Here is a 23,414-nt window from a genome sequence, read left to right as displayed (position 1 = left end):
AATCCAGAAAATTTTGTTTGAACTATACAAACCTACCTCTGTTATACATACAAATGATGTCAATATGATAGCAAGACAGAAGTGGAAGAATTGTTTTCATGGTGTGTAATTCGCTCTGCGATTATATGAGCCCAGATAAGAACACTAATTGCAAAATAGTTTTTTTTTATATCAAAGATTAATATAAAATCGCACCCGAATATTTCAACTAAAATTGAATAAATTAAAGAAAAGCACTTGTTGGACAATAGTTTTTGTCTCTTCAAACCATCTCTCTGAAATCAAATGGTTTGCGTATTGAATCAATTTTAATAGTAAAAGCACATTCCCACCGATATCTCGTATAAAACGTTCAATTCCGGTGTAAAAAATCCAATATTTTTGGTTCATTTCTTCACTACTACCTCACGTTAAAAATCGGTCGGTAAAGTGTTCGACGGTTATGTTAATTTCATCGTGCGTTTATTATGGTTTGTGTATTCAATGGAAAAGTATCTATGTTGTACCGCAAGTACTTTATACCATTGTATGATTGTTATACTGAAACCATACTTGCGTACTTTATCGATGTAATATCTGTGGGATCGTGCTAATGGTATTTCTAAAACTGCACAGATGGCCATCTTTTGTTGGGTCAATTGTGCTTTTCTTCAGTCATTATCAGTTACTTTATATGCAATAATCGATGTCATAATTGTACAATATGTGAAAGTACAGCCTTACATATTATATTCCTCAGTATTTTTTACAATACGGTCTTGAACTTTGATAGAGCAGGTGCACATTATGCACATTGTACCCTCCGAGGTCCTCGAGCATATATTTCATACTTTTGGAATGGAACTTGAGAGCAGCTTTTCTGAATAAATTTTTATTTTTTATTTCATTTAAATGATTCCCTGAAGGAGAACCACTCAGTTATATTGTAATGGAAAAGAGGTTACAAAATACACATAACTGTAATGCTATTAGGGAAAGGAGAAATGGTACGTATTAGTTTTCGTCAATACTGGGATCCCGGTTTTAATACCGGAAAGTCAAATTTTGGTTAAAAATGAAAGTTATATGGTCCCTTGTGGAATGCAGGGCTTGAATTGGATCTTTTGTTTCAACGGCAGTCAATGATTGATTTTAGTTCTCTGAGAAATCGGCTATGTGTGTACAGATAACCCTTTCAAAGGTTTTGTCACCGCAAGTCTCATATTCGTAATATTAACTTGTATTGAGGGTGTTTTCTGGGTTCTTTAATACGCAGACGACTATTCGGAAATTGCACTCCATAGTAATTTGTCAACAACTTTGGCGGATTCTTCAGTACATTTGTGGGCCAAAGTTGTCACAATAACGTAGTAAATAGTCATGCTCGATCACAAAAAACGTTTTTATTTACACAAAATTAATTTAAATTTTTCAGTCAGTATCTGATGGTATTGAGCACAATTTTCATTCCCCACATCTAAAATATTTACACATTTGTCTAAACAATTTCAACTACAAATTATTGTCGAATGTATCGTTTGAATAGCGCCGTCTCCGCTCCTCGAATGCCTCCTGCAACCATAATTCTTTAATGAGATCGGCACCTTTTTCTGAAACAAAAAATTTCCAATGAATCCAATCGATCAATCATATTTCCACTGAAAATTCCTTTTACCCGCAATCATCAACACTGGTGCATGGATATTTCCACTGGTTATTTCCGGCATTATACTGGCGTCGATTACACGTAATCCCTTAATACCGTACACACGTAACTGCGGATCCACGACTGCCCACGGATCGCTGGGTGGACCCATTTTTGCTGTGCATGACATATGGTAAATGGTCATCGTGTATTGCCGAACGACGCATTCCCAGTACTCGTCGGTAAACTTTGGTATACCCTTACAGTTCGGCAACGTTTTATCGTGAAACCTCGATCCGAATTGTTTCATTGCATGTGTTTCACCGACGGAAACGGCTGCTTTAACGCCTTCTCTCATCACTGCTACGTCGTCGGGATGCGTTAAATAGTTGTGGTATAGTAGTGGATATCGTAACGGATTTTTTGATTGCAGTTTGATGAAGCCACGACTGAAAAGTTGTTTTTGTTTTACTGAGTGTTCGTTAAAAATGATTTTGTTTTCTAATTTATTTTTTTCTTTTAAATTCCAGGTATGTAACTTTGAACTGGTTCTCTTGTTGGAAGGCTATGTGCCTTTGGGTAAGACTTTAAATGTTGAAATATTTCTTAGAAGCTTTATAAAAGTGTTGCGACCCAGTATTAGATACAAAATCTTGTACTTCATTAGTTTCAACATACGTTATACTATAGCTATAGCTTCACTCATTTTTCTAGTTGTCGTGGAATATATAGCTAGCTACTAGCCATTATTTCTAATTGGTTTTCAGCTATGGAAATACGAGGTCTTTTATTACCCCGGTTACGGGTAAACATACAAGAGGGCGCAAATCACTTTTTTATATTTTGGATGAAGGGAAAATTTAATCCAATTACCTCAAAGAAAAAGTAATTTCTTTGCCAAACTATCCATTAACCCAGAACATTACCTCAAGAATTTTATATTCAAATCAGTCCTCACCTTTTCGGTCGAAGAATCATCGGAAACACACCAAACACATCTTCCCCATCAATTTCACCAAAAACTTCATTATAAAATTCGTCAGTCAGTCCATGCGCTACCCGAACTTGCGGAAGAGATGGCGTTGACGCACTGGTAAAAAATAGATTCATGTCCGGCCAATCGTCAGATCTATTAGCATATTTCGTATTAATGAAAGCGGTCACTTCTAATCCAACACTACTGGTCAGTGGTCCGTCCTCGGTGACTGCATAACGAATTGCCGAATTCAAGTTGACCGACCGTGAAAATGTTAAACTGATTTTAGGATCAATACGAAACACTAGACCACCAATGGCAATGTGATCTTGCAGATTTCGTCCGACGCCTGGCGCATCTTTTATTACTGGAACACCGACTTCTTCTAAGTTCTTTCGCGGTCCAATGCCAGAAAGCATTAGCAAATGAGGAGATCCAATCGCTCCGGCCGATAAAATAACTTCTCGCTTAGCAAATGCTCGTCGCATCTTTCCATAACGCAGGAACTCCACTCCAATTGCTCTGTTGGTCGTTTCATCAATGATTATTTTTGTGACATGCGAGAAGAGAGCGACATGAAGATTTTTTCTCGTTCTGACCGGACGTAAAAATCCTTTGGCTGCACTGCATCTCGTTCCACGTCTCATCGTGAATTGATAAAAGGCGAATCCAGTTTGCTGCTCACCATTCACGTCAATTATGTCATAGCCCATTTCTTCACCAGCTTGCAAAAAAGCAACACCCAAGGGAGTGTTAAATGGAGCATCTTGCACGGTCATGTAACCACCTGCAAATTAAAAGGTATTCGGTTAGTTCTTGTGTGTAATCTTCGAACAATTCAGAAACATGTACCGGTTCCGTGTTGTCGCTTATTTTTCGCCAAATAGGGATTCCGCTGGTCTTCGGACTTTCTAAAATATGGCAAAATGTCTTCGTAGCCCCATCCTGGATTACCAAGCGACTCCCACTGATCGAAATCTCGTTTGTTGCCACGAATGTAGAGCATTGTATTAAGCACTGATGAGCCGCCAATAACTTTACCTCGTGTCCAACAGCATCGCTTATCTTTCATTGCTTGGCAAGCCGACGATTGCGGTTGAGATCTGAAATTTTGTTTTCCATTTCATTACTGTACTTGATAGGGTCAATATTAGAAATAGAGGTGAAAAAGCAAGTGTATTTCAAATTTATAGTAAAACGCAAAGTGTTGTGATTGGTCATTCATTCATTACTCAAATTTAAGCTCTGCAAAGCTTCGGCAAGTTAGAGAAATTGTGATGGTGGATTTCGTAATTATTACTTTGTTTTTTTATCGTTGCGTCTTGGCAACGTAGTCTGATGGTACCCTAATTTATTAACTTTTCTTTTCTATGTATGTGTAGATGCAGACAAGGTTGTATATGGTTACGCCGTAATCCGTAATCGCAAAAATCCACTGAACTTTGCTGTAATTTTCATACAAAATTTTAGCGCAATTTCAATTCACATAAAATGCAGTTAGAGTTACCAATAGTGCCATTCTTATTTGTGCTACGGCCCTAGTAAAAAAATGGCGATCGGCGTAACCTCCTCATATTCTACAACCTTGGATACAGATATAAGCTTTGCCAAATGGAGATGCAAAAATACCTCGTGGGCACCACCCCACCGGCACATTGAAAAATGAATAAAAATTTTCGGGTAACAGTTTTTCTTGCGTCACGGGAACTTACTCAAAGTTTCCATTTGGAAAAGGTGGCACTGAAAACACCCTGTAAATTGGAGTTGCGTTCATGTACATAGGATATTGAAAGTTCAAAAAACATTGTTGATTTCACTTTACATATCAACTGGAATGGATTTGCTATCTAGTAGTACATAGAAATCTATCCGATAAACTTAGTCAGGTCCCTTGACCTTGAACTCAATTTTTCCGGCTCAAATAAGGTTTAGGTTTGCTGAAAAGAAATCTGAATTTGACATGAAAACATTCATGTTTCAGGTTCCGAGCCTTTGTCAACCGCAATTTCAGTGGTATGAAAATAGTAAGTTGTCACATCGTAGGAGTAAATTGGCATTATCTAAATTCAGTTACAAGGAAGGTCAGCCTCGATTTTTCCGAAGGTTATTTGTTTCAATCGGACTATTTGAATCCATCTTTTCCGGAAAAATTTGTATTTTTCTATACTATAATTCCAGTTAAAGTCTATTCACAAAATATAAACTTCCTCGGAACATACCAATGTGAATTGTGAATTCTAGAACATTTTGATACATATACCATTCACATCATCAGTGGAAGAAGGTGGGCTGGTTTCACTTTCCCTCGCAGATTACGATAATTTACTTCTTTTATGTGAAGATGATTAGACAGGAAATTGGAAACTGCAATTCAGCTAACCTATTTTCGTGTACTTATTACACGACCTTAATTTCTTATTTAACATAGATAATGCTCTAACTAGCCTTTATTTCCCACCTTGGCACAAGCCTTACTTACCAATAAAGTGTGCAAATTACATTTTTCAATTTTAAAACGTTTTACAAACGAAATTTATATCTCGATACAATCATTGACATCTGCTACTTCTTTTGTTAATTGTATCATTGAAACAAAATCTACCTCGAAATGTACTTCACCCTCTGAAGCATTTACCTGAGACGTTTTCACATCATCGAAAGTAATGCAAACGAGATGATTTTCATAATGTTGCTCCCTCCACTTACACGGACAGTTTTAACTTCATTTTATTTAACCCCCATAACATCATTACTATACGAAAGAGCAATTATGTACAAGATAAGTCTTTTTGTTTATATTTTCTAGAGAGACATTCGTCCTAGCTTCTATGGATCATTTGGCTGCACTTAAATTCTATTTTTCAGCTTCTTTGGTTTCGTTAATTTTTCGTTTGTAACGCCCAGTCTGGAACATCTCTTCCCGGAGCCACAAAGCTTTCACAAGATCTGCTCCCTTTTCTCCAATCATAATAGTCGGTGCATTTGTGTTACCGCTCGTTACTGTTGGCATTATACTGGCGTCGATTACTCGTAATCCCTTAATTCCATGTACCTGCAATCTATGATTCACCACGGCCATTGGGTCAGTGTTCGGGGCCATTTTGCATGTACCGGACATATGATAAATGGTCATCGTATACTGTTTGATTACGCACTCCCAATATTCGTCGGTGTAACGAGGCAAATGTCGACAATTCGGCAGTGGTTTGTTGTGGAACTGTGCTCCGAACTCCTTTAGCGCTTGAGTTTCAGCAGTGGCAATAGCTAATTTTACACCTTCGCGCATCACTGCAATATCTTCCGGATGTGTTAAGTAGTTGTGATACAGTAATGGATAATCTAGAGGATTCCTGGATCTGAGTTTGATGAAACCTCGTGATTTCGGTCGTAAGATCATCGGTAGTATGCTGAATGCGTCTTTGTCTAGCAGTTCACTATACATGTCCCTGTAGAATTCAGGTTTCAAGCCGTGCGCTAACTTCACTTGCTGATCCGAGAATATCGAAGCGCTCGTCATCAGAAAGTTCATATCTGGCCAGTCATCACTCCTATTTGCATACTTTGTGTTGATAAAGGCAACCACTTCCAAGCCAACGCTACTGGTCAGTGGTCCTTCTTCGGCGATGGCGTATCTTATAGCCGAGTTAAGATTGATCATCCTATTGGCCACAATTCCAGCTGGTTTATTTATAGTAAATGCGAGTCCTCCAATAGCAACATGATCTTGAAGATTTTGTCCGACTCCTGGAAGGTCGTGCACCACCTGAACTCCGACGCTTTCAAGATGTTTTCTCGGTCCGATGCCAGAATTTAACAGAATATGGGGCGATCCAATCGCACCAGCCGATAAGATTACTTCCCGTTTTGCGTAAACGAGTTGTAGTGGCCCACCCTCTTTGAAGAATTCAACGCCAGTAGCACGTTTCGTTTTCGGATCGACAATAATTCGAGTCACATGCGATTGTAGGGATACATGCAAATTCTTTCTCAACCTTATCGGACGCAAAAAAGCCTTCGCCGTACTGCATCGTGATCCACGCCTCATTGTAAATTGGTAGAATGCAAATCCAGTTTGTTGTTCACCATTTACGTCGACTATGTCGTATCCCATTTCTTCGCCTGCTTGTAGAAATGCGGCTCCCAACGGAGTATGATACGGTGCATCTTCTACCGTTAAATACCCTCCTGTAACATTAGTTTAATTATATATCGACGGGTCGGAACTCCTTCTCTCTTAATCATTCATTTACCACTTCCATGATGTTTTACATTTCTTGCTAAATACGGATTTCGTTGGTCCTGCGATTTGCGGAAATACGGCAGCACGTCTCGGTAACCCCAACCCGGATTTCCGAACGATTCCCATTGATTGAAATCTCTTTTATTACCGCGAATGTAAAGCATTGTATTTAATACCGACGAACCGCCCAATACTTTACCCCGCGTCCAGCAACAGCGATTATCTACCATCGCTTGACATGCAGATGGTTGTGGCTGAGATCTGAATGTTTCGTACTGATTATTAGGAGGGAATAATTCTAATCGAATAAGTAAAAAAGAGAACTCGAAGTTTTGGTAACCATGAATCTCGGGTCGGCTTGTCCATGCTATCCATCGAAGTGATTTTGACTTGAAGTTATAGTGAACTACTTCATTTTACTTTAATAGTAACTGTCATTGCTAGAACCGAGCCACCTAACGTCAGGATGTGCAACAATTTACTAAATTAGCTCAAGTGTACAAGAAGCCACAAATAACAAAATGGCATAAAAGTTCGAAGGTAGGTAGATACAAAGTTTAAATTCCAGAGTGCTCTAAACTCAGTTAAACCCATAGGCTGCTTTCACCGTCCTCCCAAGAATATACATTTGATGGATAGGTGACCTATAATCTCTACACTAATCTCTACAGTCACAGCAAATAATGCTTATTATTTTCGCCTTTTTTATGTCGACTGTAGCATTAAATACTCGCTTGAGTCATGCACAATGATAATAATAATTTGCCATGTTATTGACCCTATCTCTAACAATCATCTTCAAATAATGAATGGATTGATGGATATGAAATGGAAACACTTCAAATGTTTATGGATCTTCGGCCCATCTAAAATTTCAAATTAAAATTAAATAATTTTCGTTTTTCTACGGCTTAGTTACATAAACCCATTTAACACTGTCTGCCGAAGATCACATCGGATGTAGGTAAATGAAATTTCTATTATTGTCAAAATGTTATTGAATGTTAATTTGTTGAGCAACAATTAATGAAGAAAATTGCAATAGGTTAGTGCGTAACTTTCGTGTGATCTGTCATGTTTGAGGAGAAATTATACATTTTGTCTTTGTCATGCGTGGATCCTCTAATTTCTTTACGAAACATTCCACTCTCTTGCAAGACTAAATGGCGTTCAGATTTTGATAAACGCTACAGGTCACGCAATTGTGTTGGTAAATGATTTGCCGTTTTAAAACAGATTCAGCTAATTAACCAGTAACGACAATATGTTGACAAATGCGTCCATAATTATCATTTGGATTGTAAATGACTCTCGCTAATGTATCAATCAGGGCCGGACTGGCCATACCGTGAATACAGGCGATTCCGGAAGGGATGTTTTTACGAAATTTTTAATTTTTTAGATGTATACAAATGAGAGGAATATATTCTCCAAGAGGTTTTTTCGAGCCAGTCCGGCCCTGGTATCACTCTCCGCTATGTAACCCTATACTAATGAATAAAAGAAAGTAAGCCGAAGAAGGAATAAAGCAACTTTAAGTGGAGCAAACTAGACTACAACGCAAGAGTTTCCGGCGTAATTATTGCACGGACTGTGTGAAATGATATAAGGTATATCAACTAAGTACTTCATTCCCTCTGCGACATACATAATCTCCTCAATGTTTATAATGGGAATTAGGAAACTACCTTGGACCTATTCACGTTTACCAGTTATTACTTGAAAGAATGTTTCACTTCAAGGTTCACATGGTTTAATGCATACCGGATTTTATAATTCGCAGTTTATATGATTACGCCGCGTATATTAATCTCGTATGATTTGATTAAACAGGGTACACAGTGTAATTTATTGTTGCAGTTATTAAGTAAACATTTAATTGCACATTGTACCTAACTTAAGTGAGAAGTGTGAATGAATGTACAAAAATTGGTGGTCTTTCACAGTGTGAACAATCAATGATTGTCGTTGTGGGTGTTTGTTGCCATAATAATCTTTCTGTCAAATCAACTCGTCTGACGATTTATGCAATCGGATTTATCCATAAAAAACACCTACAAAGGTATCAATGGTTTCACTGAATTTACACCGAAAATTTTGGGAGAAGCAACTGTTAATTTATGGCATTTTTGCATGAAAATTTCAGTAAATTTGAATCACATAATTATGTTAAGTATATGGTTGCATCGAGAGATGTTACCAAATATATCGAAATCAATTTGGACAATTATATCCGACACAGAAAACTTTATGGTATCATCAATTTTAGTTATGTCATAAGATGAGACTGTTGATGGATTTTTTCTCTTTCGTTTTTATTGTTGATTTTCTATTTTGGTAAGTTTACTGTTTCAATGGTTACGTTAAAAAATTATATTTTTTCGTTAGGGTCTCCGTTTAATTACGGTAGAACGACCAGTGTAAATGTTGACTTTGTGCTGTTGATAGAAGTATAGTTGGCAAAGCTTGAAATGCCAACATAAAATATTTAGCCAAATTTTGATAGAACAAACAAGCCCAATTCAAACAAAAAGCATTTTGTGGAGTCTGAAATATTTGGATTTTGAACGATTGCATTTTGAGAAAAATTCCGGGAGTCCATAACATTGTCAACTAAGTAATGAGTCTAATTTTTAACCATCTATGTTAATGGCTACCACGAACATATTTATAATAAACAATAACCAATTTACTTAATTTCACACCAACTGCGGTAAGTTCTATTCAAAAGTTCACTATATTAAGTCAACCGAATAAAAGGCCCTTTGAGCGGAATGAATTATTACGATAGCTGAGTGTGGTGAACGTATGTAATCACTTAATATTTATGTAGCGAAACTAGTTAGTTCGTAAAAATATATTCATTATACGGTCATGACATAATATTTGTAAACATAATTTACATCGCTGTATCTATCTTCCAAACTTCCAATGCTGAGATAAAGACGAAAAAAACTTTCTTTTAACAAACCGCATACAACAATGGCTGTTATACATATACGTGTATGTATGAGGTTGTGGCTGTTAGCAATCAATTATATTTTCAATTTAAAAGAATTAGTTTTTTTTGTTGATTTTTAGAATTAGATTGGAATATCGAATTTATAATGACGGGAAAGTGATGGAAATTGGAAAGGAATTGGTCGTGGTTGAAATCTTGGGATGAGACAAACGTGAAGTATTTACAATTTTATCGTAGATATCTCACAGGGCATTTAAAGAAAATTTTAGAAAATCATTCAGGACCCACGTATGAAAATAGATCAATCAATAGCTACAGTTGCATTATTGTGCGGAAAATTCGACGACATGAGAATCGACGATTATTTTGAAGGAACGACGAGTTCATGAAGAATCAGTGAGGTCATGAAGAAAAGGCGAGTGACCACGTACTCACTGCTCCTTCATTTTATAAAAGGACTACAGTCGGCGAGTTTGAAATAAGAGATAGATTTCATAAGAGCTGATCCACTTATACAAAAAATAAACGGCTTTACCATTTACCACTACCATAAGCTTGTAACTTTTTCACCCGTATAGACACTTTTCTTAGTATGACTGGATCAGCTGAAAAATAGCTGAAAGAAAATGCGTCACTTTTCTCAAAGTCGCTGACTGTATTCGTTTTAAAAAATATTAAAGAAAATAAAGAATCGTCGAGAAGAATCTCCGCATCTTCAGAAAGTCTTCGATACGCATTACGTCGAATTTTCAGCGTAAGTGTTGAATTCATTGCAAAATAATAAAGGAAGCAGCCATAGCTAGAGTGCTATGAAACTGAATATGCGATATTAGACACATAACATTCATGAAGCTTATTTGCTTCCGAAAACTTTTCGTGCGCGCATTTCTTTGCAACATATCCATCGTTTTGTATAACGTTCCATTACCATTTCTTCTGATAACTATTATATTGCATGCATGCATGAACCTTAAAAACCGTTTCATCACGATGAATAACTTAATAAATTCACGACTTTAATTATCAAAACTTAGATAATACCGTCAGCATAGATAATGAGTCGATGCGTTTTTATTTAATACATTTTCTGGTATTCTAACAATTTGTTTTTTTTTGTGTTCATTGTTAAACGCCTGACGGAATGGTGTAATGGCTCAAAATAGCGGCTACTGTTACATAACCGAAAAGATGTTTCGGTACATAGAAGTTAGTTTGAAACACAAATTATGTACATTTCCACGTATGAATGTTATTTGAGCCGTCCACAGGTAATAAAAACCCAAAGCTTAAATGAAAACGTTTTTCACACGCGAACCAATTCATTTTCGGTCTTGCATAATATCCAGAAATTTGTAATTTAATGTAATTCACATCAGATTTGAATCGAATAAACAAAATGTTAGGATTACCATAAAAACGGTAATTTTCGGTTAAATTGTTTGAAAAAGAAAGGCTTTATACTACATTTGTCCATCGGCTCGCCATGCAACGTGGTAATTAAGCTAATCCGTAATACGTGGGTAATGTATATCAAAACTCATTATCGATTTACCAAGCATATCATGGAGGAATAAATATTTCTTCTGTTGTTTAAGAGTTTGTCTATTAAATGGATCGAAAATGAAGTATCATTAGTTTAGCCATTACTTACTATACAAAATAGTACAGGGCATAGTTGATTGCTAATTTTTGTCGTCGTTATTGATAACAGATGACTAGCGTTTTAGAATAGTGACAGACATTACGTTTACAGCTCTACAATAATATAATCAGTGATCCCTAATGGACATAAAGTCTTAAAAAAAAAATCGTTGCTCCGCTATTACCCGATGTTGCGACCACTTTTTCCCTAGTCTTTTCCCCCTCGCTGTACACAGCCACGGAATCCGTGTGAGTAAAACTCTACTTTCATACAAAAATACTTTACTCCGTCTACCGAAACAAAGCATCAATAAAAAATTCAATTTATTTGCATGAAAAAAAAACTAATTTAAATATTACAAATGAATTGAACCATTCAAAACTGTGTCTGTAGGTAGATGACAACAACTGGCTTACTTTCGATTCTCTGTAATCGCATTGACTTGGATAACAGCCATGTGTGTATATGTACATTTCAGGCGTGAAATTCAAAAATTGAAGAAAAATATTGTCGCAGGCTTAACGAATTCTGAATGACGATTGTAAAAGAAATTGATGTGAAGAGAGCACTAAATCGCAAGGCCATCGTCATTTTCGTCATAGACGAGTAAGTTGATATGCAAAGTTAAAGTGGTAATAAATTACATAAGAGAAATACTTTGTGTAATGAAATGTGGGACATTGAGAAACTGTGAACTGTTATTGGACTTGATAAACTATGCTCGAGGGATACTTGGGGTCAGGGAAAAATGACTCGAAATGCTTGAAAAGAACTCTGGTTTCAGATTGTTGGTAATGAAGGCGCAATGGTATCGTAGTTTCACACAGGCGATGTATGTAAATATCAAATTTCTTTTGTTCTGGTGTCAAATTTGACATTTAGAACAAAGGCCAGTTATTGTTAACCATGATAACAAGGAATGTTTCAAATCTCACATGCAATTAGATTTTCAAAATAATTGTGTGACGGTTAAAGAAGGGTATATGCTATTGTGCAAATAGTCTGTTTCGAAAGACTATTCGCTTAGCCAAAATTTGACAAGGGGAAGAGGGGCCACCAGAACGAAAATGCTATCTGAATTTTTCTACTGACAATTCTCTGATTCATGCTTTAAGGGAAAATTCGCTGAAAAAACAATCTTTGCAAAAGGTTATTCGCCCCCCAATTTCCCCTATGTTCATGTTTATGGTTCATTCATATCATTTGCGTCACTAACAATGGCTTGGAATATGGTCAACTAAGTTCTACTGCGATTAAAAATGACTTGGACCAATAAGTTCTGGTAATGGCAAAAAATAAAACCAGACCTGACTTGAACCAGATTTATCCAAACCTGACACGTCAAGTTACAGGTTAAGATTAATCATGGATCATGGTTCAGGTGTTTCCAGGTCAGGTTCAGTTGTATCTGAGCAGTTTGTTCTAAATTTAATTTAGACTTGAATATGCTTTGTAAAGTACAACCGAAGCTATAGTCACCTAATAAAGTATTTGGTGCCAACTAAACCACCTTTTCCTGAAGTATTGCTGAGTATTTTATGTTGGTACAATGAAACCTACACGAAACGTAGGCGTTAAAAACGTATAATATTTCAGCAAAACTAATCATCTAAGAAAGCACTCAATACAAAACAAACAATAATTTTTCTTCGACCTCAAATTACCTAATAAATTGCAGCTCCTTTTCACCGAGACAAATCGCTTCGAATTTATTTTTATTAATTTTTCTTAATAGTTTTTTTTCATTGTTAAATTGCACGAATGTCTATACTTTGTTGTTATACAACAGAGACATAAAAATGCCAAAGACCAAGATTATTGAAAACTAAGTGACTTGGCGCTTAAAAAGCTGCCCATAAAAAATCAACAATGAATGGGTGAAAAATTAGATTTTGGCTTATTTAATAGATTTACTGTGAGAGCCGCTTATCGTGTGAGATGTGGCGATTGAAAATGATTGATGGTTAAGAGAGGTATATAATACGTATTTCGCTCGAAGAAAAAACGGCGAATAACCCATTGATGGTTAAAGATGAACATTCGGCATTTTTATAAGCCATTTATGGAAAGATCTAATCAAATAAGTTGTAATTATGGAAGGGACGTCCAGGTTGGCTATATTATTTTGGTTTTTTTGGAAGACAATTTTTTAATGGCTTTAATGGCTATTCTCTTTCTATTTGATGTGTGAACGGAGACTTTAAAATAGCTTTTTAATTGAAACATGGAGGAGGTAATTTACTGTTAAGACATAAGTGAAAAAAGCGGATCAAACTCCACGTTACTGAACGCAACATAACAAATTCGATCGCATTACGCCAAGCGCACGCCGATAACATTTTAATTTAAAAAAATCATACCCGTTGACTCACCTGTATTTCCAATCCAATTTACTTTTATGCAAATACAGTGACAATATCGGTACATCCGATATTTCCGTCTCGTGTCCACCCGCCTCCAGCAGTAACACTTTCCAATTGCTGATTTCTGTTAATCTATTTGCAAGAACGGAACCCGCCGATCCGCCACCGATAATAATAAAATCGTATTCATGGTCCACGTGTTGAACGTTAAACGGTCGATTTTCCGGATCGAATAAATCATAATTGTAGTACGCTAACGATGCTATTAATACGGGTAAAATGGCAATTTTTCCGATTCCTATTATTGCTGTTGCTGTTTTGATAGCGGCTGCTATTGTGCCAGCTACACTGGCTACTGTACCGACTACTGGTACGACTTTTAGGGCTCCACCAATTGCCACAGGTACAATTTTTGCAGCTCCTGCTACAATCGGCACAATTTTAGCTGCACCTGGAATTCGGTTTTAGAAATTCAGTTTCTACGGTCGGCATCCTAGCCAGTATTTTACAAAAATTGACTGAAAGGTATAAAGGCGTTCATTTAAGGAAACTAATTGAGTGATCTTGATATTTAGAATTTTAATTTTTGACTGCAGTCGAAATAAAGGCAATATGGATCATAATCATCACTCTCTACCATGAGAACTTTGGGAGAGTTAGCGGTTTTCTATTTATCATGTAGATTAGATCAGTTTAAGTGGGTGGAACCAGAGGAATCGATGGACCTGTTGTGCGAGCCAACAGGGCATTTGAATATTTTATGTTCAGCTGGTTCAGCGTTACCACATTGAATACAAGCGGTGCTTTCCGCAAATACTGTACAGAATTCGGTAGCAGATTGGTGAGACGCTTAAGGTTCCTTATGTTAAAGGAGATCGCAGTTTTGGCGTAGAAATCGTTGATCTTAATACGAGATTTGGCTCGCCTGGCATAATTTATGCCAGACGTTTCTTGAAAGCATTCGCTTTCCATCGCTTGATGAAGCTTTGTAACATTAAAGGTGTTTCTCGGCAAGAGACAGATTGGAGGTATTTCTAGCTAATTCATCTGCGATTCATGCCCTATATCTTTTGATATGTAACGTGTGAACGGAAATATCTAATTGAAGACGAGTAAGCTAGGCTCTATAGGATTCTTTATGCACTCACGGTAACAAGAGCTATTGTGACATTTTGGAAATTATGTCTGCGATGAATGTAAGTCACTGACACTTTTTTTAACTGAGTCTACCAAGCTCTGGACCTTACACATAAATAGGTCTTCACTCTACATTAATTTCAATAAAATATGATCGTCACTTCACCTTTACCAGTCAAATTTGCAAAAAGGAAATCTGATCGAACTCCGATCTTAACAAACCCTAACCAGTAATTGCAGCTGGAACGATTTTCGCGACACCGCTAGCAGCGGCCGCTGCAGATATTAATCCTACGACCATTTGTATTAAAATTAAAAAATTAAACTAAAAAAAAAATTGTCGGACTAGGTATCTCAATCGCTAGTTTTTCGCTTTAAAAATTTGTTTGACCATTAAATCGTCCAATTATTTTATCACAGCACCACTCATTGTAATACGAAATCAATTCAATTAAAAAAAAACTGTCTGTTAAACCGTTCTGTTACATCCAATGCAAACAGTGGACCGGAGAAGTGTTTCACAGATTGACAAATGTAATTTTATATGATCAACAAACACACAGTGGCATTTATCCATTGCGTTTATGCAAATATCAGGTACATGGGTCTTGCCGTTTTGTCTTATTTAATTTTATCGTCACATCGAATGCAAATAAATTAATTGTGCTGATTCATCACTGCCATGCACACGTGGATGGAGAGAATTGTGTATAACTATAAGAAATTTTAGTTTTGTTAAAATTGAATTAGATTATAACTCGAAAACTTCATGCGGGGCAAGTATTAAAAACGCCGATAACGAAAAGCGGATCACTGCTCAACAAAACAACAAATAAAAAATGTTCAAAACATTACGAAATCGACGAATCCGACCGAACTATAAAACATATAATGCACGGATCGTTTTAAAGCTGCTGTACCGTTCCGATGATCATGAAAGACTGGCTCGGTAAAACTTTTCGTTGATGGAAACAACTTTCACCAAATTGATCTCCGTACACACACTCCATATAGTGAGACCATACTACTCGATTATTTCATTCCTTCCTGCATACCGTGGATTCGGTTCGAAGGTTTGAGCGAATCAACTCTCTGTCTACCCAAGCGTCTCAGAAGATTGTCTGCAAATTGTTTATTTTTTTTATATTTTATTTACTTGTTATGAATGGCATTGCTAGATAAATAAACTGCGATGGTTATATGTATGGCTTGCGTGTGCATATAGTATGTTAGTGGAATATGTATGTTTAATGGTGTGTTATGAAAAATAGTTTTAATCTGATTGTAATGATGTAATTGGAGAAAAATGTGCATTCGGGTTTCTATTTTGTGTGAGTTATATGCAAGGAGTGCATGGTGCAATATTGCATTTTATAATTGATAATTTACAAATATTTATTTATATGTATGCACACCACCTCGATATTAACTATAAAATATGCAAACATCATCACATTGTGGACGGTAGAGTGTTTGCAGCCTGTTCAATAAGCAAGTATTTTTGAATGGTTTGTGAATATGTAATTAAAGAGAACCCGGAGGAAAAATTCTGTTTGAACGAGGTGGGGTTTTCCTTCTATAATGCCGTTGGCATTATGATAAAAGACGAATCGGTATAACTTGTTTGATCTATTTATTTGTGCCTGTTAACTGATCGAGTGCCGGTGGTAGACTGACTCTACTTCTCATTACATTATATGACGACGCTTCATATGATACATGGGTGTATGTGTGAGCCTCGTTTACGGGTCACTACATTACTTCCCTTTCAGCAAAGCGACTAATAGAGAAATATTCTACAAAAAAATTCTGTTTGAAATTTGCGAAACTTATACAAAACAATTGTATCCACCAAACACTCAATTAACCAAAAAAAAACATTCTACAAAAAGTATTTACTGGAATTCAAGTCGATTAAATTCATTTATCCAAATTAGTCTCGCAAACGACTCAAAATTTCAATCCATTCCACCTTTACGCCATGTGTGGTTGCATATTTTCGTAGGTAATCGATGAATTGAAATATTTAGCGGATGATTACTCAGTACTCGCCGCCGCTGGTACACGTGTACGATTATTGAGTTTACAGTTAATGGGCGTCCTCCTCGGTTGATTCTTTGTTTCTCTTCTTCGACTACATGCCAGATACCTAAGTCAATCCTTTGCGCTGATTTTGTCACAAATTCCTTGGAATGCTTGTACCATGGTGTGTCGGTATTTTCAACTGCGTCGACTGATTGGTTTTCTAACCCAAAACTTACTTGACGACCTTGATGAACCAAACCGGCTGACGCTACCCTTGATATTAGTGTGAACTCCATGATGACCTTTGAATTCTTTTTAACTTCCACGCAGGAAATTTCTACGTAAAAGAAGCCTTTGATTCACCACGGATGTACGTTCAGATGATTGTTGAATCCACCACACGATTATTCTCTCTCGACCAGTCTATGCACCGATGGCTTGTAACGGTTGATGTTTCTGCGGGCCAAAATCGTTCGGAAATTTCCACTTTAGTTCCAATGGCTTTCGCGCCAAATCCGGCCAAAACAATAGAAACGAATATTTCGATTGACCGAAACCAGAACTTCTCCTTGTGTATATCAGACCCGTTATGCCTTGTCGCCTTTATGCAATGAAATTTTTCACTTTCACGTGACGGACGATTGAAATTTCACTTTTTAAGCAAATGTCCTCGTAATTCTTGTGATATTTATCCCACGTCGGGTTATTGACTTTACAAATTTACTATAATTTAACATTAATGTCCAAAAACACTAGGGGTCACCAATATAATGCCGTTGGCATTATGATAAAAGACGAATCGGTATAACTTGTTTGATCTATTTATTTGTGCCTGTTAACTGATCGAGTGCCGGTGGTAGACTGACTCTACTTCTCATTACATTATATGACGACGCTTCATATGATACATGGGTGTATGTGTGAGCCTCGTTTACGGGTCACTACACTTCCTTGCGTCTTACGTAAACGTAACTCAATTAAAGTGTTTACGTGCTTGTCGTTCTGTAATTTTATTCGTTCCACCTCGTTTTCTATGCTATCAGCAGGAAGAATAATTCTGTTTAATGAAGTGGGATTTTCATTCCTTGTGTCACTTAGGAAACATTGGAAACCAATTAATGAGACCACAGATGCCAGGAGATCTTTTCATGAAGCTTTGTTAGGAAATCTCACAACTCCATACCACAAGTTTCTCAAGTTCCATTCTATATAAAAAAATCTTAAATTCGTCAGTCTCTGGCTCTTATACACACTAACTATTTGCGTCAAATTCATTTAATTTTTGGGCTCTTGTGTCCGCAACTCACGTTTCAAAAAGATTTCGAAAAGTTCTTTAAACTCGGTTAAATGGTCTCGTAACCGATTTCTGTTCGTCAAGCATTCAAATTATCTTTTTATTTTTGTAATCTTGTCGTTATTAACATACGAGATAATTAAGCAATTAAAAAACTTGCGAATAATATTAATCGAACAAGGAAAAACACATAAAACAATAAAATTTAATGTTACCATTACACTAAAGTAAGTTAAGGTCAAGTCCTCTCTTGCGCACTTCATTTCTACCAAAAAATTGCAGGCCTTAAAAACGCACCAAATGAAGCCAATCATCAATGCCATCGTCTTATGAACAATTTTTTTATTACAATTTCTGTGCTCATTACGTGCTGTTGAAAGAAATGCGATCAAAAGATACATTGAATTCGGAAAAAAAATTCAGTTATAGAAGCCGCATGTAACTACAGCAAAAATATTTAGTGTTTACGAAGAAGGTAAAAAAAACCGACATGCAAATTGGTAATTTTTCTCTCATTAAAAAAAGACGGTAATGTAATGCGATGGATGTACAGTACGTTTTTAATAGATACCTTGACCTTTGACGTAATAGATAATTGAACTCGAAAAATTCGTTGTTTACATTGTTAGACGGTGCAAATGAAGGTCTTGTTTTTTTTCTCGAAAAATTAGATTAGAAACATTGAATACAAAATCGAATTACGATTTATAATAAGAAAATGCAACAATGTTGTGATGCCAATTTTTACGTTATTGATCGCGTCGATGAGATAATGTTTTTTAAATTAAAAGCGAAAGCAATTTGAACGAGTCTCTATCAATAATTGACCTGCAATTATGTGCAATTACTGCAATCTCGGATCTGAGCACACAAAAATGGAATCTTTGGAGGCAATCCATAAATGATGTACGCTCTTTATAGTCTCACCCATTCGTACAATTTTTACTATACAAATCAAATTTGTATGGACCTCACAGAATCCTAAATCGTTATCCCCCAAGTGACGTACGTCATTAATGGATAGCCCCTTTTTGCAGAAGTCAATGCTCCAATACTTTTAGTTTATATATTCATTATACACTTTTTACGTGTTAAGGCATGTTTCATTTTCATTTACATCGCCTAATCACGTAAAGCATTGTACTTACGAGGTTCCAAGTTGTTATTTGACAAGTTTTTAATCAAATTTATTTGACACCCACTTATCAAATACACAACTTGGAACCTCGGAAGTAATATACTAATAAACAATCGCTTATTGAGAGATCATAAATTTTGTTACTTTGTTTCTCTTGTCAACATCAATGTAGATTATGTCCTTGTCTGGAACTTGTTATTTTGATAAGTGTGCTATCACACAAGCCAAATTATAAAGTTTCAATCAAGGATATAAGTTTTTGTATTCACTAAGCTTTGGGAAATGAGTTTTACAAGCTTATGCACGGTAAGGTGCACTTACCGTCACTGTTTATGACAGTGAAAATACACTTACACAAGCGAGTAATAGTAGATTACGTAATTGCTTGTAAGTAATCGTTTTGACTTGTGTTATTACTCCATCCGACTTCGGCTCGTTCCGCTAAGCTCACACTTGCCAGAACAACGAACGTACAAGCAAGGACGTAATATACTATTACCACTCATTATCCGGAAGTGTAATGAGTAAAGTTACTTAGATCTAAGGTATTCCATTCGTCTCCTATATGAAACGATTCCCCACTTGTATCCGACTAAGATCGTATCAGTGATATGCCTTTTTTACCACAAAAATTCAAAAGCGGTATGCTATTACCGATATCGCCTTTATGCATCATGTCAAACATCGAATTACGTGACTAACAACAGGTCTCAAGAGTTAAAAAGAGTTCGAAAAACCATAAAATCACCTTGTTGTTTATATGAAAGTTGAATTGATAGGTAAAGTTGAATATGTTTGGCGTGTGATTTAATACGAAACCAGCAACTATCTAGTCATTGTAACAGAAGATTTTTATTCATGTCATTTAGTTGGTATTTGCCGTAATATGGTACTGCCTCCGGGCCTACGGGCATTTTTAGCGAAGATGAGGCAAAATTGTTTTGAATTAATCTAATTGTAATTGGTGGAAAGGAATTTTTTTCTGCCTAATATTGACATTTGAATGATTTTTTGTTCGTTGAGCACTACACATTTAACGAACAAATATTGTTTCGAGATGAGAAGACTAAAGCAGTGATGAACTCTTGAGAAAGGTCATAATAAATTAATTTTCCGAAATAGTACGGTTGCTTGGGTCAGAAAAAGATGAAGAGAGTGGTTGTTTGTGGCGGCTCACAGTACTTTTTTTTTAAGTTTAGTCCATAAAAATTGAGCACTTAATTGTACTTGACAACAACAAACAAAGAATCAGCAAAAAAAGATACTTTTTCGGGAAATATAAAAAAAAAAATTGTTGTACCGGTACAGTGGTACCTAATAGCTGAAGAAAATGATTCTGAAACTTGACCTACACAAAAATCTGCGACCGAAAAAAAAAGTTTACAGCAAGCGGATGGACACAAGCATCCGCACTAAAAGTTTATTTATGTGTTGAATTAAATCAATAAACTGCGACAAAGCACAAACCGTTGATAATAAAGTTGTTGAACGCTCTACATTTCGTAAAAGTTTTTTTTTTTCTCCCAATATATTGTCGTTATCATTTATTAGCACTTTCATTGATTGAACAAATAAAATTGGTTGCACAATTCACTTCTCTTTTCTACTTTTATTATTTCGTATTGACAGACAAATCAGAGTCATTTGCACCTCTTTTTTTGATCGACAAACATAACATGGTCTAAGCAATTTTAATTTATAAAATATTGGAACGACGATGGCATGTTGTACCATCTCTGGTAAAAAATAATAATTTATATTTGAGCACAGCCCAAAGGAAAACAATCATGAGTATAACAAATAAACCGAAATGCTCGGCTTTATGTTACGAACAAAAAAAATGAGAAACAAAATTTCCAATTGCCAAAAAAATCATTCACACAAAAGTGATATTGTATGCGATATGATAGGCCTTTCAATCGTTCAAACATTCATATTATAACTTGAGCTTGTGAGCATGGCATACACGTCATAAATAATAATAATGAAATGGTTAAATTATTCGTTTTAAATTAGTTTTTATGTAATTAAATTGCTATCTTCACTCTCTGCGTTTACGTTGTTGAATTTACTATTATCATAAAATGACTCAACAGTTAACCGTTGAATAACTCTTGCTTGGTTGTACGAAAAGAAAGAAAGAAGAACTGTTGCTGTTTTCGAATTGTTAACAAGCATCTCTAATTTTATATGTGGATTAAGACATGTGTTAGGGTGCATCAAACATTGAAAGGTCATCTGTGTTTTGGAAGAGGTTTGATACATCCTAACATGTTGCAAGCGAAAGTTTCACTCAATTGAATGAAGATCTATAATAGGTAATAGGAGTGTTGTTTTTGACACTTTGGTGCGAATAGGTAACATCGTAATTGAGGTATCTACGAAGACGACCGTCATTTAATCCTTAAGTTTTTAAACAAAGGGTGAAATTGCAGTTTGACGAACACAAGTCAAAAACAAAGGGTAAAATTGCAGTTTGACGAACAAAAGTTAGTTTCTTGCGAGGACAGGATGACAAATGTTTTTGATGAGTTTGAACTTTGTTTAAAAATGTCTAAAAAGGGTTTTAAAATTCTTGTCAAATCTCATACACCGAAAGCCCCGTTGGAAGGACTGATATCATATGGCCACGGTTTGAAATCTATGACATATTGTTACACCTAATGCGAAAAATATTGGTGTCAAAATGAAGGTATTTGTCTCAAATGATGATTTACAGTAACCGTCAGCGAAATTTAGACATGGATTTGCTTCAGCGGTTTTTCAGTTGGTCCACTTATACAAACAAAACTGTTCATATGTCTTTATACACTATCATCCGCGTGCTTGTAATTATTTCACCCGTACAAAGGCCTCATAAAGCTGAAAAACAACTGAAGCAAATTCATGTCTAAACTTCACTGATGTCGACTGTAAATGTTGAAAAAAATGGAAAGGCTGTAGTGCAAGACAAGTCAAGTTTTCGAGTTTTTAACATGCTTGATACGACACTCAATACAAATTGTATTTTCAAATTCAATTCGTCTTTTGCGACTAATACGTTCATTTGCACACCAATTTTGATTTTCTGGATTTGAGGCTGCCAGGCCTTCCTTTAACTTTATTATCAAATATTTTTCTAAGTGAAACAATTTCAAATGGGTCTCAAACCGTGGCGCTATTGCGGGTTGATATGGAATTGCGGCGTTTTGTTTACTATTATCTCACTGTACGTTTCAGGACTGTTTAGTTTACGGAGATGAATTTCCACCTGGTTTATCAATTGAAATTAGTTAGTTTACTCGAACTCCGTGTAACCTACGCAAGATTGCTGGTCTATGAAATTTGACGCAAAACTCCTAATCTGCCGTAATTTGCAAAAGAAACTTAGTGAAAATTTTAAACAAAAGAATTCTTTTCTTTAAATTTTTCACTAAGTCCCTCATACGAATTACGCCAGTAATTCGAGGCAAAAAAATCCTTTATAATCTGCATAAAGTTTTGCTCTTTTCAAAATTGAAAGGCCAAACTTCTAAATAAAGGCTTACGCTGGACAGTACCACCCGAATTCGAATTTTTTATTTGTTTTGAATTCTTTATCACCATTTAACACAAATTTTATCTTTAAAAAACATTTTCTATCACCAAAAATAAATCTTTTTTACGGTTCTTTATTCACAATCAATGAAAATGTCACACATCGATTTTATTATCTTTACCTTTTGAACAACTGCAGAAGTACGGGTATACAATCAGCAAACTTCCTATCGATGTATGTAAACACGCTGCTCAGCTTTTCCGTACTAAATCCTCAACTAGATAGCGACAAATTCGTACTGACACTTTTTTTTTTGGATTCAGACTAAAATGTGTAATTGATGTTGACCATGAATTATTAGCAAATATTCGTAACACTTTGTCGCCCCTACCATGTGTGTCGGAAAATTTTCAAATTGACTATTGCCATTAAATTGTATATTCCGTCCACAACTTGCTTACAATATTGTGCATTCAAATGCTATTCAGATATACCT

General features: G+C 35.9%; 2 protein-coding genes across 4 annotated transcripts in view; one reads left to right on the top strand and one right to left on the bottom strand.

The window, feature by feature from the left end:
• Positions 1–23,414, top strand: part of LOC119074885 (flotillin-2) — a 148,560-nt gene that overhangs the window by 79,885 nt on the left and 45,261 nt on the right. The gene's annotated exons all lie outside the window — the stretch shown is intronic.
• Positions 1,369–23,245, bottom strand: LOC119074867 (glucose dehydrogenase [FAD, quinone]). 2 transcript variants are annotated; one of them, XM_037181191.1, is made up of 8 exons: positions 23,100–23,245; positions 15,800–16,065; positions 15,173–15,658; positions 13,817–14,258; positions 3,453–3,703; positions 2,583–3,387; positions 1,655–2,073; positions 1,369–1,589 (listed from the first exon to the last, which is right to left on the bottom strand). In XM_037181191.1, the coding sequence occupies exons 3-8, from the start codon at positions 15,243–15,245 to the stop codon at positions 1,492–1,494; spliced, it is 2,088 nt and encodes a 695-aa protein (XP_037037086.1). In that variant the 5' UTR covers positions 15,246–15,658; positions 15,800–16,065; positions 23,100–23,245; the 3' UTR covers positions 1,369–1,491. The 2 variants fall into 2 exon arrangements, with proteins under 2 accessions (XP_037037086.1, XP_037037085.1); XM_037181190.1 differs by lacking the exons at positions 1,369–1,589; positions 1,655–2,073; positions 2,583–3,387; positions 3,453–3,703 and adding exons at positions 5,019–6,785; positions 6,851–7,101 and having other exon boundaries at positions 23,100–23,219.

Source organism: Bradysia coprophila, unplaced genomic scaffold (assembly GCF_014529535.1).
Source record: "Bradysia coprophila strain Holo2 unplaced genomic scaffold, BU_Bcop_v1 contig_151, whole genome shotgun sequence".
Classification (NCBI taxonomy): domain Eukaryota; kingdom Metazoa; phylum Arthropoda; class Insecta; order Diptera; family Sciaridae; genus Bradysia; species Bradysia coprophila.
Note: the sequence above shows the minus strand (reverse complement) of the source record. Positions and strands in the feature narration are given on the sequence as shown.

Bases quoted from the DNA above. Each gene is read 5' to 3' on its own strand.
- LOC119074867 (XM_037181190.1), bottom strand. From the start codon at position 15,245: ATGGTCGTAGGATTAATATCTGCAGCGGCCGCTGCTAGCGGTGTCGCG. The intron at 14,259-15,172 runs GTTAGGGTTTGT...ACCGAATTCCAG, and splicing joins CGTTCCAGCTGCAATTACTG to GTGCAGCTAAAATTGTGCCG. The intron at 6,786-6,850 runs GTAAATGAATGA...CTAATGTTACAG, and splicing joins TGTAAAACATCATGGAAGTG to GAGGGTATTTAACGGTAGAA.